Below are 16359 nucleotides of genomic sequence, written 5' to 3'. Positions count from 1 at the left end.
GGGGTGTGCGTGCGGGAGGGGGGGGTGCTTAGAGTTTATTACTAATGTGTGTACTTCTCCTTGCCTGTCTTCCTGGTGAGTTTGAGTCTGTTCTGTGAAGCAGGCCCAGGCCTGGTCTTTCACAGTCAGTCTCTCTCTCTCTCTCTCTCTCTCTCTCTCTCTCTCTTTCTCTCTTCTCTCCCAACCATAGTCCGCCCATCCCGGTGACCTGGGCCCTGGAGGGATGGCCACCCAGCTGCTGATGGCTGAGGCTCTGGTGAGTCCTGCCCCCGTCCCCCGTCATGCTCCCTTCCAGAGGCTCCTACCCAGGGATGACCCTCTGCACCCCCAGCCCCCTTAGGGGCTCACATTCTTGGCCCTGTCTGCAGAGGGGGGGATGGTGGCATGCATGGGTGCTGTTGTCCTCTGCTCTGCCCTTTCCAGGTCCGTCAGCCCCTTGCCTGCCCGTGATGCTGCCTTGGCTCAGCCAAGGGGGATAGGGCAGCTTGGGAGGGACCAGCCCTGTGCTCGGGACTTCCAGGAGACAAATGGGCACCTGGGAGCTGATGGTTTAAACACCTCATAGCAAGCATGAGAAACGCCCCTGCAGAGGCTCCTGGGCAGTGCTGTACCAGCTTCATGAGAGTCACTGTGAACATCCATATGCATGTAAAGGTGCAAAACCAGGGCTGGAATGAGCAGTTGCCTCTGGGGAGAAGCGGGAGGACACCCAGGGACAGTGCACCTGGGTGTCTGTGGCTCTCACCAGTAGGTTCTCTGCTTTATTGGGTGGTACCCATACCCGTATGGCTGTGTGTTGTATTTTTTTCTAAACCTCCTTTTATGCCAGGAATATTTAATAATAAAAAAGTAACCTATAAAACACTATAGAAAACAGAGAAAACCCAGTAAGCTGCAGGTAGGACAATATAATTTACCCATGGTCCCTCTCCCCATATATAAATCCTGTTGGTATTTGTGTATTCACTTATTTCCTTCCTTCTCTGATTATTATTTAAAAAAACTGACCAAGTATTAGCTCTGCCATTTTAATATTGTTTTTCCCTCCCTGCATCCAACTTTTTTTTTCTTTTTTTTTTTGAGAAGCATCTTGCTTCTAAATTTTTTTTAAAATTATTTATGATAGTAACACACCGAGAGAGAGAGGCAGAAACACAGGCAGAGGGAGAAGCAGGCTCCATGCACCGGGAGCCCGATGTGGGATTTGATCCCGGGTCTCCAGGATCGCGCCCTGGGCCAAAGGCAGGCGCCAAACCGCTGCGCCACCCAGGGATCCCCCTGCATCCAACTTTAATCAATAAGGATTTCCCTTGTTTTGAAACATTATAAACTTTACAGACATCACTTGCTTTGCTGTGTGGTCAATGTACCTAAATGTTGATCTGGTGACTTTGACTTTCTTAAAAAAATAAATTTTTTATGCTGTACATAGCCAATCATAAAAGGAAGAGAGAATTCTTTTTTTTTAAGATTTTATTTATTCACAAGACACACACACACACACACACACACACACACACAGAGGCAGAGACACAGGCAGAGGGAGAAGCAGGCTCCATGCAGGGAGCCAAACATGGGACTCAATCCAGGGTCTCCAGGATCATGCCCTGGGCTGACGGCGGCGCTAAACCACTGAGCCACCTAGGCTGCCCAGAAAAGAAAATACCTGGTAGAAAAGGAAATGCATGATCATGATGAAGAGTCTAGAAAAATCCAGAAGAACACAGAGAAGAAAATCAGAGTGACCTGTGATCTCACCCCAGGAGATAACTACTCGAATGTCTGTGTGTCTTTCTCTCCCTTGGATGCATGTTGTTTTGCAAAAATGAGAATCACCCTGGTTGAGCAGTTTTTATATCTTGGTTTTTCTCCGTTGAAGATTTTATCCTAAGTGTTTCTCCACATGTTTAAAAGCTCCCTGTCACATCCATGTCAATAGCTGTGAGAATTCCACTAAGGGCCATAGCTGACTTCTTTCATGGTTCCCCTGTTGTAGGATGTTTATTGGTTTCAAGTTAACTGATGGTTGTGAATGTCAGGAAGGACGTGACTGGCGCATAAGTCTTTCTGTGCATTTCGTATGATTTCTTAGGGGGTATTCCTTGAGGAGGAACCCTGAGTTGAGTGTTTCTGAGGCCTTCCATGAGGCTTCTAGCACCTTCCCAGCCAGTGGCGGTGGTATGCCTTCCAGCCAGGCTAGAAGAGAGGTCTGCACCGGCCATGGTTGAGATTCCTTCTGCACGTGGGGTATAAGTGACACATGGAATAGACCTTGGGTGTGATGGGTGACAAACAGTGTCACACTATCTCTTTCTGAGTAATGTTGCCTGTATTATGATTAGTGAGGGTTTATTTTCAGAAAATGTTAGCCACTTTTGTGGGTGGGTAGATTGTGTGGCGCCTTACCAGTTTACGGGACTCTGTCTTCTTGAAATTTTAAACGTGTGTGTGTGTGTGTGTGTGTGTGTGTGTGTGAGTTGTCACGGCAGATATTTTCCCAGGCTTGCTCTTTGTTTCTTCATTTATTCTATACATATTCTTAAAGATTTTTATTTATTCACAAGAGACTCACAGAGAGAAGCAGAGACACAGGCAGAGGAAGAAGCAAGCTCCCTGTGGGGAGCCCGATGCAGAGCTCAATCCCAGTACCCCAGGATCACAACCTGAGCCAAAGGCAGACACTCAATTACTGAGCCACCCAAGCATCACGTATTCTGTATTTTTTTTTAAGATTTTATTTATTTATTCATGAGAGACAGAGAGAAAGAGGCAGAGACACAGGCAGAGGGAGAAGCAGGCTCCATGCAGGGAGCCTGATGTGGGACTCGATCCCGGATCCCCGGGATCAGGCCCTGGGCTGAAGGCAGCACTAAACCACTGGGCCACCTGAGCTGCCCGACGGATAAGTTTATGGCCTTGATTGTGATGGTGATTACATGGGTATGTACTTTTCAAGCTTATCTAATTGTATTAATTAATGTTCACAGCTTTTTGTATAGCAACCATACTTCAATAAAGTGGCTTTTTAAAAAATTTTTTATGTATTTATGATAGTCACAGAGACAGAGAGAGAGAGAGAGAGGCAGAGACACAGGCAGAGGGAGAAGCAGGCTCCATGCACCGGGAGCCCGATGTGGGATTCGATCCCGGGTCTCCAGGATCGCGCCCTGGGCCAAAGGCAGGTGCCAAACCACTGCACCACCCAGGGATCCCCATTTTTTAAAGATTTTATTTATTTATTCACAAGAGACACACAGAGAGAGAGAGGGAGGCAGAGGAGAAGCAGGCGCCATGCAGGGAGCCCGATGCAGTACCCGATCCCAGGACTCCAGGATCACACCCTGGGCCGAAGGCAGGCGCTAAATCGCTAGCCACCCAGGGATCCCCTAATAATCCCTTATTTATTATTATTTTTTTAAATTTTTATTTATTTATGATAGTCACAGAGAGGGAGAGAGAGAGAGAGAGAAAGAGAGAGAGAGAGGCAGAGACATAGGCAGAGGGAGGAGCAGGCTCCATGCACTGGGAGCCCGATGTGGGACTCAATCCCGGGTCTCCAGGATCACGCCCTGGGCCAAAGGCAGGCGCCAAACCGCTGCGCCACCCAGGGATCCCCTAATCCCTTCTTTAAAAAAACACTTTATGGAGATCCCTGAGTGGCTCAGCGGTTTAGCGTCTGCCTTCGGCCCAGGGTGTGATCCTGGAGTCCTGGGATTGGGTCCCGCATCGGGCTCCCTGCATGGAGCCTGCTTCTCCCTCTGCCTCTCTCTGTGTGTGTATCTCTTGTGAATAAATAAATAAAATCTTAAAAAAAAAAAAAGGATTATTAGGGATGTCTGGGTGGCTTATTGGCTGAGCGTCTGCCTTTGGCTCAGGTCATAATCCTGGGGTCCTTGGGATCAAGTTCCATATAGGGCTCCCCACAGGGAGTCTGCTTCTCCCTCTGCCTATGTCTCTTCCTCTCTCTCTGTGTCTCTCATGAATAAGTAAATAAAATGTTTTTTAAAAAATAAGAAATTATTAGCAGGACTGGCCAAAGGATGTATTAGGTCAAAGAATCAAATAATATCATATGATTATTATTATTAATAAAATGTATATATAATATATATATGAAATGTCAAATTAATCAAATGACAATAGCAAAAGTTGGCATTCATTAAGAGCTTACGTCCGCTGTACCAGACACTATGCTAGAAGGCATATATGCATTACCTCACTTAAGGCCCATGACAAACACGGAGGGAGGACATTGTTGTTATGAAGCCCATTGACCAAATGAGGCCCAGAAGGGTTGAGACAGTTGCCCAAGGAAACACAGCCCAGGAGGGACAGAACCAGGATTTTACTGCAGGCTGCCAAGCTTCCAAGTCCAAAGCCTTAACCACTACCACATGCTGCTTCTGCGTTGAGTGGTGGTGGCCCCTGAGACAGGGAGGCTAGTGTGAGGCCAGGATACTGGGCAGGCTCTGGGACAATGAAAGAACTGGCCAACAGATGAGGCCTCCTCCCAGGGATGATGAGCCATGGTTTGGGGTTGGGGAGAGGAGTGTTCAGTGCCCAGGAGGGAGTCAAGGACCTGTGGGTGGCAGTAACAGTAGCTGACGGTTATTGAGCACCTATTGTATGGATGTACTTTTCTGAGCAGCAAACATGGATTAACTTAATTCTCACGCCATCCTTCCTCATTGATCCATTTATTCACTCAGGAACTATTTATTGAGTATCTACTAGATGCCAGGCATTTTGTGAAGCACTGGGGATAGGATAGTGAGCAGGACGGGTATACTGGTTTGCTAAAGCACCATGGACTGGGGGACCCCAGTGTAAATCTGTCTTCTCCCAGTTCTGGAGGACGAAGTCCCTAAGGTTAGGGTGTTGGTGGGGCCCTGCTTCCTCTGAGGGCCCTGGAGGAGGAGCTGTTCCAGGCCTCCCTTCAAGCTTCTGGGAGTTCTTGGCTTGTGGCAGCATAGCGCCAGTCTGCACACAGTGTTCTCTCCATGTGAATGTCTGTGTCTAAATGTCTCTTTTATGAGGATGCCAGTCATGTAGGATTAAGGACCTACCTTGCTCCAGTATGATTTCATCTTGGCTAATGAGATTTGCAGTGTCCCTGTTTCCAAATAACATCCCATTCTGAGGTGCTGGGGGTTCGGACTTGCACATGGGACTTGCGGGTGGGCATGATTCAATGTATAACAAGCACTTTGGACAGGACCCGGGCCCCAGCAACTGCATAGTGACAGGTCTTGTCACTGTGTGGTTGACATCATCACTACTATCATTCCCTACCATGCTACAGGGTATTCACTTTATGCACTGGGTTTACAGCATCAGCTGGGAAGGCACAGAGGCCTCCACTGCGGGAAGTGCCCACCATTCCCCATGGCCTCATCTGCCTCTTATGCCTTGGGTCTTGATCCAACCTCCCCCACAGCCCCAACTGCTCTGACCACCCTCAGACCATATTCATTCTGAAGTCTTCCTGGACACCTCCTAAAGCTGCCATTGTTCAGGCACCTAGAGGATTTCATTCATACCTTCACAGCATATTGACCAGATTTGTGTACATGTTCATATGCCTCGTCCATGAGGTGCTTGTTCTTGAACTTCTATGTAAGCACCTGGCTCAGTGCTTACAGCCCTGTATGGTCTCTGGACAGCGTGCTGAACTATTGGATCCCATCTAGAAGTCTGCCTTTACTGGGCAGCTAACACACCTGTCCAATCATGGGGTTACAGTCACTGTACCTTTGTGGTTTTTTGTTTTTGTTTTTGTTTTTGTTTTGTACCTTTGATTCCTTCTCTGTTTCTAAAGTGTGTGACTTTCTGTTATAAACAGTCTTACGTTTGTTTTACTTCTGTCAGGGGACCATCCCAGTATAAGCAGACACGAAGAACACTGAGTGGTTAGTCCCTTCAGAACTCCACACCTTATTGAAATAAATTCAGATACATCCTGTCTGCCTCCCCTAAATCTCCTTGGCTTTTCTGGCTATTTCTCCAGATCTGTGTGAGCAGGGCCCTGTGGTGAGTGGTTGTGGGTTTCCTCTTACAGGAATCAGTGACGTTCAGGGATGTGACAGTGGACTTCACCCAGGAGGAGTGGCAGCAGCTGGAGCCTGCCCAGAAGGACCTGTACAGAGATGTGATGCTGGAGAACTACAGGAACCTGGTGTCTCTGGGTAAGGGGGCAGCTTCGCTGAATTACCATCGGCCTGTCACTTGAGGACTACAAAGAAGTAAGGAAAAGGATGGACATATTTGACTATATAGAAAGTTAAAAGATAAAAATAAAATTGATAGGTAATGAAATGGGGGAGTAATATTTACCACATATATAACAGTCAAAGGATTATAATTATATAAAGAGCTCCTAGGAATAAACAAGAATGAAACAAGAAACAGGATGATAGAAAGACCAAACATGAGCTGGCAGTTCATAAATGTAGAGATACACAAAATTACACTTTATAAAAGATTTATAAACCTTACCAGAGTCAAAGAAAAACAAATCAAGTCAAAGAAATATAGTTTTTGCCAGTGAGGAACGATAATGGCATATATATGACAGTGTAAGGAAAAGAACTTTCCTGTTTTAGGAATATAAATTTGGGACAGCAATTTTGGAGGACAGTTTGGCATTATCAAGTACATTTTGAACTGTTCCATTTTTAGAGATCTGTCCTTTAGATATCTTCCATAAGTGTGCAGACTTTTACATTGGAAGAAAAGGAGAAGTGACCAAAATGTCTATCTATTCAAGAGTGAGTAAACACATCAAATCGTATCAGTATGATGGAGACCATGTGGCTCTTCAAAGAGGAGCATTCTTTGTAGATGCTGACATGGAAAGATGTCCCTTGATTCAGTGTTAGGTCAAAATCACTAACTTCCAGAACAAGAATATGTTCCCATTTTTCTTAAGAGCTTTCATGGGAGTGTAAATGACCTACAATTAACTGCATATTTAAAGAAAATAGTCTGATGGATTTTGACATCTGTGTACACCCAGCAGGAAACCATCACCATGATCCAGATAATGCACATATCTGATTCCTCTCTGTAACATCTCCCCGTGCTTCCTGCACCCACCCTCCATTCCCCAGGCAACCACGTTATGTGCAAATGCTTTACTGCAGCAGCGCTGTGGTTTAATTTGCATATTTTGGAATTTTACATATATACACTCATACAGCGTGTGTGCTTTTTTTTGTGTGTGTCTGATTTCTTTGACTCGGCATAATTATTTTGAGTTTTACCCATGTTGTATGATAGTATCATTAGTTCACTCCTCTTTATTGCTGAGTAATATCCTACTTTATGGGTAGACCATGATTTATTTATCCATTCACTTGGGTTTTTGTTTTTTTTTTTTAAATATTTTATTGGGCAGCCCCAGTGGCTCAGCGGTTTAGCGCCACCTTCGGCCCGGGGTGTGATTCTGGAGACCCGGGATCGAGTCCCACGTCGGGTTCCCTGCATGGATCCTGCTTCTCTCTCTGCCTGTGTGTCTGCCTCTCTCTCTCTCTCTCTCTCTCTCTCTCTCTGTTATGAATAAATAAGATCTTTTTAAAAAATAAAGATTTTATTTATTCATGAGAGACACAGAGAGAGAGAGGCAGAGATATAGGCAGAGGGAGAAGTAGGCTCCCTGTAGGGAGCCCAATGTGGGACTCGATCCCGGGATCATGACCTGAGCCAAAGGCAGATAGATGTTCAACTGCTGAGCCATCCACATGTCCCCTATCTGTTCCCTTGATGCACATTTGGGCCGTCTGCAGTTCTGAGCTGCCGCAAATAAAGCTGCTATGAAGCCGTGTGTGCAATGTCCACTATGGACCTTTGCTTTCCTTCCTCTTGAGCAAACCCCAGGATGTTGAATGGTTGAATCACATGGTATGTGTATGTTAACCTTTCAGGAGACTGCCAGACATTTTTCCAGGGTGGTGGGATGGTTTTACATCTCTGCCATCAGTGCTTGGGAGTCCCAGTTGCTCCGTGTGCTTGTCCAGACTTGGTGCGTGCGATTGTAGTCACATTAGCTATTCTTGGAGGTGCGTGTTATGCATGCTTTAGCTAACCTGTCCGACAGACCAGTGCCCAGCCCAAGGTCATGCAGATCCACTCCTCTGTTTTCTTCTAAGACTTCTGTAGTTTGGGTTCTTCATTTAGGTCTTTGGTCCATTTTGAGTTAATTTTTGTGAATTATGTAGAGAAGGGGTCTAATGTCACTCTCGAGTGTGGGTATCCAAGTACCCCAGCACTAATTGCTGAAGAGCAGATGGTTTTAATTTGTTGTCCGAGTTATGAGCCATTTTCCTTAGGGATCATGCTTTTGATACCATATCAGGGAAATCTTTGCTCTCTCAAGGCCACAAAGGTGTTCTTCTCTAAGTTGGATAGTTTTGGGTTTTGTGTTTTGTTCTGCAATCTCTTTAGAGTTAATTTTTGTAATGATGCAAAAGTGTTAACTGAAGCTCTTTTTTTTCATCGAGTGACTCTCTAGATGTTCCAGCACTGTTTGTTGAAAAGGCTGAGCATTTCCACTGAATTTCCTCTGCTGAATTGCCTTTGCACATTTGTCAAAAATCAGCTGTCCGTGTATGTGTATGGGGGTCTAGTTCTGGGCTCTTCTGTCTCCTCCATATGGGTCTGTTGTGATGCCAACACTGTCATTGGTCTGCTCTCAGTTTCTGGCTCTATGACCTATGCTCAGTCTAGACAACTTGCTTTCCCCATGACCATCTGAGTGGCCCACCTGGTGCCAGTGAATTAAATGGTATGAGTTATGTGGCTGGCTGCTGTGACAGGGCACTGTTCCCAGCCTTGATTGGCTCTGAGTACATTCTCAAATCCTCTTGGGTGATTTTTCCCAAGTTTGGGTAGTTTCATAGTACACACACTCTGATCAGGGATCCAGTGCTAGGACATCGCAGATCTCCAGAGCACTCTCTATGCTCAGGGGAGTCTGCTAGACTATGCCTCAGTTTCCCTGCCCTGCCCCCCACCATGCCACAGCCTGTAGCCTTTCCCATGAGTAGTAAACTGGGTGGTCATAAGACCTGCCTCTGTGATCCCACCTCTCAGGTAATGTTGCCCTTTACTGGCTGATGTCCAGTGTCTTAAAACCTTTGTTTTATATATTTTGTCCTCTCCCCCTCCACTGTGGACTGAACAGAAATCTTACCATTTTTACTCTTTCTGGGACAGAAGCCCCATTTGGGGGAAGAAAAAAGTGTGCATTCATATGTGTGTGTGTGCCCAGGTGTGTTATATGTATTTTTTTTTTAAAGGTGTGCTGTAGGGAAGGAAGTTCTAAAAATACACACCAAACAGCTAACACAGACAGATGAGATGACAGGACACATTTTACATTTTTATTAAAGAATTTATTTATTTATTCATGAGAGACACAGACAGAGGAAGACACACAGGCAGAGGGAGAAGCAGGCTTCCTGTGGGGAGCCTGATACGGGACTCGATCCCAGGATCCTGAGATCACGACCTGAGCCAAAGGCAGATGTTCAACCACTGAGCCACTCAGGCATCCCTCTCCTGATGGGTTTTGATCCATGAAAGGAAGCTCCTCCTCACCCAGCCCCATAGACTGACTGTGTTGTGCTGGCATTGTGCCTCCCAGCTCCTGACTTCTCAGCATTTGCTCCGAAAGACTTAGAACTGTTTTCACAGTTCTCTGCCTACTTTGATCTCGGCAGCAACGGCCAGTTTATCTCCCAGTGGGTCTCAGACCCCATTGGTCCCCCCAGAGGGTCGCCATCCCTTCCTGCCCTGACACCAGGGCCTTCATGTCCCATGCCATCTGCCCTGACATCTGAGCATCATGCCCCAGGTGACTAAGCCACCATCATTCTCCTGCCTTGAGTATCTCTAATATCTCTTCCTCTGTGATAGGAAAGCAACCCACGGCAAAGCAGTGAGTCATCAGGGCCCATGGCTCTGGGATCCGACCGCGAGAATCCCAGCTCCGCCTCGAATGTGCCGTGACCTTGAGTTTGTGACTTGCTTCTTGGACCCTCCGTTCCCTCATCTGTAAAATGCGCACAATCGTAAGAGTACGTGACTTGCGTGTGATTGTCAGGGCTACATGGAGGGACCGTGCAGATCGCTCAGCGCCACGCCAGGCATGTGGCAGGCACCCATTGCGTGTTCATCTGACAGCGTCCGTGTGCCAGGCACTGCTGTAGGAGCAGGGCCTGGATAAGGTGCCCTCACGGAGCTCACTTTCCACAGGGAGCCTGGCAATAAACAGAGCCAAGGATAGAGAGAGTCACCATAGACTACAATGAGTGCTCACAGTGAAACAGGCAAGAGATGAGCAGGAGGGGTATGCCTTCTCACCGTGGGATGGATGGGGAAGGCCTGCCCGTGGAGGATGTTAACAGAGAGGTGCTGAAGAACGAGCATCAGCGGGAAGCTGGATGGGGCCGTGGCAGGTGCAAAGGCCCCAAGGCAGGAAGAACTTGGTGTGGACAATGTTGCAGGGAATAAAAAGGGAACCTCAGGGCAAGTGTGGCTGACAGCAAGTGAGCAGGGATGGATGATGGGAGGCAGGTTAGGAGATGGGTCCTGGCTCCGTCCTAAGGACCCTGCAGGCCAGGGAAGGTGTTGGCTTTGACTCTCAGCAGCACATGGGGAGGACGCTGGAGGGTTTGGTCTGACTCTTAAGAAGACCCTCTTGCTGCTCAGTGGAAAATGCATTGTAGCAGGGTGAGGGTGCCGGGTTTGCTTTGTTACAGGCAGGAAATCTGGGGTGGCTGACAGGATTGTTGGCAGGGGTGATGGCGAGATCTGGTCCAGTGACTCTTGTTAGCATTCTGGATGGCAGGAGAAAGGGGGTGAATCAGGGATGCCTGCTGAGTCTTTTTTTTTTTTTTACCTTAATTTTTTAAGTGGTAAGGTAATACATAAAATTTACCATTTTAACCATTTTTAGGTGTACAGTTCAGTGGTACTGAGTACATTCATACTGATGCGCAGCCCCCACCATCCACTAACAGAAGTATTTTCATCTCGCAAAACTCAGACTCTGTTGCCATGAAAGGCCATCCCCCCATGCCCTCCCCCAGCCCCTGGCGCCACGATATCTCTCTCTCTCTCTCTCTCTCTCTCTCTCTCTCTCTCTCTCTGAATGTGATAATGACAAGAACTTCATACACTATCAATCCTTCTGTGTCTCATTGACTTTGCTAAGTCTCTTTGCTGTTGATTTTGGAGGGGCGGGGGTTCCAAACCCACAGGTTCCATCTCAGACGTGCAGAACAGGCCTGCAGGATCCCAGAGGGTCACCAGGTAGACTTTTGAATGTTTGTCAGCAGAGCCTAGAGGAGGTCAGGGCTGGAGGTCCAGACTCCCTCTGCCCTACCCTACCCCCACCGCCCCTGGCATGGCCCTGCATGATTTAGGAGAGAGGCCTCAGAGATCAGTGGTGCTGGACTAGGCTGGGGTTTTAAATGGGCCAGCAGGAGCAGATGCCAGTCTATACCTGCTTCCTGTGGCCTCCTTGGAAGAAGCACTCCATGTGGCCCTATCTTTACATTTTTATTTCTTACTTTTTCAAAAAGATTTTTTAATATATTTATTTATGAGAGACACAGAGAGAGAGGCAGAGACATAGGCAGAGGGAGAAGCAGGATGATGTGGGACTCGATCCCAGAACCCTGGGATCAGGCCCTGAGCCAAAGGCAGACACTCAATTGCTGAGCCACCCAGGTGCCCCATAGATCTCATGGGTTTTACATGAAGCTGTTGATCCACACACGGAGTCCAGAACTCAGGAGAGTTTCCCTAGACTGGAAACAGAGATTTAGAAATGAATAGGCTATACATAGGCAGGGTTGGAGCTGCCGCATGGCTGTGAGCGCCAAGGAGGGAGGAGTCTGCAGAGGCAGAGGGGCCTGGAACCAGCTTCCGGGGACACCTGCCACTTCCGAACCAGGCAGCGGAGGAGGGGGAGCGAGCTTGGCTGGCAGGAGGGGGGCAGGAGGGGAGCCAGAAGGTCGGCAGCATGTGCCACATGAATGTCAGCTGTCCTCTCACCATTTCTAAGAAAAATTGATGCTTTGGGAAGCTCAAGAGGTTGGGGATGTTCAGGAGGAACCCATTGTGGTAACTTCTTGCTGGGGTCAGCAAGAGCATCTGGTCTGCCCCATCCAAGCCAGCTCACCACCCGTTGTTTCTCTTCAGCCATCCCTCCATGGGAGCTCCTGCCTGCTGGCTGCCTGCTGGCTGTCCTTCACTGCCCTCTCGCCCTCTTGAGGGGACACTTCCTGCTCCCTCAGCCTCCTTAAACCGCCTTTGTGGCCAGCTCGTTGCTTCCCCTCTGACCAGGTCACCTGCTGGTATCTCCATTCCTGCCCTGCTGTGTCTCTGTTCCCATCCTGCTCCATCCCTCAGGCCCAGCATTGATAACCACCTGCCTTTCCCTTCTCCTTCTCCTCCCCCAGACTTGGAGACTAGAGTGGAAATGAAGCAATCGGGGCCAACAGAGGACAACGTGGAACACCGCTCGCCTGTTGGGGTGCTTGGGGAAGGCCCTGCAAGGCATGGTGCCCGCAGCATGGCATATGAAGTCATGTGGATGCGGGACCTGGGGGAGAGGCAGCAGGGAGAAGTGCGGACCTGGCTGGAGCATGAGGAATGTAAGGCATTGGCGCCGCGGAGCACCCGCACGGCCCCACTGAGGGAAGAGGGCTCCCCGCCGTTTGTCCTGCACGAGGAGGCCTTCTCGGGTAACCTGGATCTCAGCCAGCCGTTCAGACGAGACGTGGAGAAGAAGTCTTATGATTGCAGCGCATGTGGTAAGGCTTTCAGCCGCAGCTCGTCCCTCATGAAGCACCAGCGGATCCACACCGGCGAGAAGCCCTATGAGTGTGACGTGTGCGGGAAGCACTTCATTGAGCGGTCGTCCCTCACCATCCACCAGCGCGTGCACACTGGAGAGAAGCCATATGCATGTGGGGACTGCGGCAAGGCCTTCAGCCAGCGCATGAACCTGATTGTGCACCAGCGCACGCACACGGGTGAGAAGCCATATGTGTGCGACGTGTGCAGGAAGGCCTTCCGCAAGACCTCATCCCTGGCACAGCACGAGCGGGTGCACACAGGTGAGAAGCCATACGCCTGTGGGGACTGCGGCAAGGCCTTCAGCCAGAACATGCACCTCATCGTGCACCAGCGGACACACACGGGGGAAAAGCCATATGTGTGCGATGTGTGTGGCCGTGCCTTCAGCCAGAACATGCATCTGACCGAGCACCAGAGGACACACACGGGCGAGAAGCCATACGCTTGCAAGGAGTGTGGCAAAGCATTTAACAAGAGCTCATCCCTCACGCTGCACCACAGAAACCACACGGGCGAGAAGCCATATGCATGTGGTGAGTGTGGCAAGGCCTTCAGTCAGAGTTCCTACCTCATCCAGCACCAGCGCTTCCACATTGGTGTGAAGCCCTTCGAGTGTAATGCATGCGGCAAGGCCTTCAGCAAGAACTCGTCCCTCACCCAGCACCAGCGCATCCACACCGGAGAGAAGCCCTACGAGTGCTACATCTGCAAGAAGCACTTCACGGGCCGCTCGTCCCTCCTTGTGCACCAGATGGGGCACACGGGTGAGAAGCCGTACGCCTGTGGCGAGTGCGGCAAGGCCTTCAGTCAGAGCGCATACCTCATCGAGCACCAGCGCATCCACACTGGCGAGAAGCCCTACAAGTGCGGCCAGTGTGGGAAGGCCTTCATCAAGAACTCCTCGCTCACCGTGCACCAGAGAACTCACACAGGGGAGAAGCCCTACAAGTGTGGCGAGTGTGGGAAAACCTTCAGCCGGAACACCAACCTCACACGCCATCTGAGGATCCACACATAGGGGAGGCCTAGGCTGGGGGTCTTCTTGTGTGGGGGCTTTCCTGCAGCCTGTGGGTGGATCCTGTGGGTGGATCCCTCATGCCTGCCGTCAGTGCGACAGCTCTGACGTGGTTGCCCAGGGTAGCATGGGCCAGAGGGGTGTCTCCCTACGAGGCACCTGCACATTTCTCTTCATCTGATGCCCTGGGGACCATAGTCAGGGTCAATGTGGCTGAAGCTTCCAGGAGTGCCAGGAACCTGGGCATCAGGGTTCCAGGACGTGTCAGTGAGCAGCAGGACCTGGGATGAGGCATCCAGTGTCTTTGGGGCAACAGTCAGTTGTAAAGTGCAAGATGGGGCTGGCAGGGAGATGGATTCAAGATGTGAACATGGGGACATTTCTGGACCCTAGCTTTAGTCCAGATGTCAGGTGGTCACCCCCTGTGGTTCCCCGCTGGGGTGGAAGCCAGAGGGGCCCTCTCTCTGGCCATCCCCCCTCCCGCATCCGGCCATCCCCCTCTCTGTCCAGCCATCCCCAGGCCACAAAGCCTAAGACTCTGGCAGGCTGTAAGCGGGGCAGGGAGAAGGGGGAAGGTGGTTTTCAGAGTCAGCAGATAACAGTAAGCACTGCAGATGCCGAAGTTTCTCAGAGTCTGTTAAATTTTTTTTAAATAAAACTTTTAATTAAGAGACACCAGTGTAATTTTAGACTGTTGTCAGGTGCAGAAGATACAGGCCCAGTGGTCCTGTCAAAATCCACCTCAGTGCCTGCGGGAGGTGGGAGGGCAGGCGAACACCAGCAGGCCTGATATTCAGATTTAAATACTTACTAGGTTGAGTGTGTGTATCTGAGGACACACTGTCCATTTTTATACTGATTTTTGGAGCTAAATTTTTAAAAAAGATTTTATTTATTCACGAGAGACACAGAGAAAGGCAGAAACAAAGGCAGAGGGAGAAGCAGGCTCCCTGTAGGGAGCCCAATGTGGGACTCGATCCCAGGACCCTGAGATACTGACCTGAGCCAAAGGCAGATGCTCAACCACTGAGCCACCCAAGCGTCCCTTTGTAGCTATACTTGAAGACAGCTCCAAGTGAGCCTTCTAAGGCTGACCTGACACTGTGTACATTGAGGGCCTCTGACACTGCCCTTCCTTTTATTTATTTATTTATTTATTCATTCATATATTTATTTATTTATGATAGTCACACACAGAGAGAGAGAGAGAGAGGCAGAGACATAGGCAGAGGGAGAAGCAGGCTCCATGCGCTGGGAGCCCGACGTGGGATTCGATCCCGGGTCTCCAGGATCGCGCCCTGGGCCAAAGGCAGGCGCTAAACCGCTGCACCACCCAGGGATCCCTGACGCTGCCCTTCCTGTTTAACATTTGATGCTACTTGTCGCCAGTGTCCTGGTGTTTCCGAATGTCCCATGCATCTGGACACTGGTGCCCACAGAATGGACAGCTCATTTTAAGAAATCATTTATATTATTGAGCACTTCATGTTGTGAGTAGGAAACACAACTACCCGGGAGTGCATGACCAGGCAGACGGGCTTTCGGATGTCTGGCAGCCAGGTGGGCATCAGGCTAGGTCTGTTCTAGACATAGCATCGGGAACACAGCTCTGGTGCTCTGGTTCTCTGGCTTTCCCTTCCTGTGCCGGCCTCATCCTCAGGCTGGCTTCCCTCTTCATTTCGTGGTCATGTCCACGTGGAGACAGACCTCTTGCAGTCAGTGGCACAAGAACCCAAAGCTTCATTCTGTGGACTTACCCGCCAGCTGATTGCCGTGACCTGAGAAGTGCTGAGTGTGGAAGGGCCTACATCTGGGTCTCTCCCTTATTCTTGAAATAGTGGCAGTGGCCCCAGGCTGAAGCTGTTCATGCCTTGACATTCCCATCTGGTCATTCCATCCAGATCCCAGTCCAGGGGAAGGAGGGAGGATCCAGGGAGGTGGCCCTGTGGCATCAAGTGAACGGGCTTAAAATCGTATGGCTGCTCTGGCCTTAATCATCAGACTGAAGTCTTGCTGCATGTGGCATTTCCTTTGGGAAGTGCTGTCACTGCCATGGTCACCAGGAGAGCCCTCAGTCCCCTCTGTGGCAGGGGGCTGGCCAGGGGCGCCCCCAGGAGCTAAGAGTTGCAGCTTCATGCCTGCTTGTCTCAACGTGCCTGGTACACCTCTGTCCCCACACATCCCTTCCCGTCATCTGCACGAACTATCGCTCAGGCCAGTGGGTGGGGGGCGCTGGGAGAGACGGGGGTTGGTGGGGGATGAAATCTGCAACTGCACGTGCAGAGGCCTTTGTGGTGAGCCCTGACCAGTGTGGAAGGTGGCTGGGAAGGACCGCAAGTCCGGCCGTGTGAGCCTGAGCAAGTTTCCCCCCTCCACGGGCGCCTCAGCCTGAAATGGGGCAGTGAGCGTTTCAACGGGGGGTTCTTGTTCCAGTGGAAGTCCTACTACCTCACAAGTGGACCCAACCTTTGAGAACA

General features: G+C 49.7%; 1 protein-coding gene across 1 annotated transcript; it reads left to right on the top strand.

Annotated features, from left to right (window-relative positions):
• The first annotated feature begins 400 nt into the window (after nucleotides 1-400).
• Nucleotides 401-14555, top strand: LOC129499672 (endothelial zinc finger protein induced by tumor necrosis factor alpha-like). Its single transcript, XM_055309506.1, has 3 exons — nucleotides 401-654; nucleotides 6059-6185; nucleotides 12468-14555. Exons 1-3 carry the CDS (start codon nucleotides 571-573, stop codon nucleotides 13883-13885), a joined length of 1629 nt encoding a protein of 542 aa, XP_055165481.1. The 5' UTR covers nucleotides 401-570; the 3' UTR covers nucleotides 13886-14555.
• The last annotated feature ends 1804 nt before the right edge of the window (nucleotides 14556-16359 follow it).

This window comes from Nyctereutes procyonoides, unplaced genomic scaffold, assembly GCF_905146905.1.
Source record: "Nyctereutes procyonoides isolate TBG_1078 unplaced genomic scaffold, NYPRO_anot_genome, whole genome shotgun sequence".
Taxonomy (NCBI): domain Eukaryota; kingdom Metazoa; phylum Chordata; class Mammalia; order Carnivora; family Canidae; genus Nyctereutes; species Nyctereutes procyonoides.
Note: the sequence above shows the minus strand (reverse complement) of the source record. Positions and strands in the feature narration are given on the sequence as shown.

Bases quoted from the DNA above. Each gene is read 5' to 3' on its own strand.
- LOC129499672 (XM_055309506.1), top strand. From the start codon at position 571: ATGAGAAACGCCCCTGCAGAGGCTCCTGGGCAGTGCTGTACCAGCTTC. The intron at 655-6,058 runs GTGCAAAACCAG...TTCCTCTTACAG, and splicing joins ACATCCATATGCATGTAAAG to GAATCAGTGACGTTCAGGGA. The intron at 6,186-12,467 runs GTAAGGGGGCAG...CTCCTCCCCCAG, and splicing joins CAGGAACCTGGTGTCTCTGG to ACTTGGAGACTAGAGTGGAA.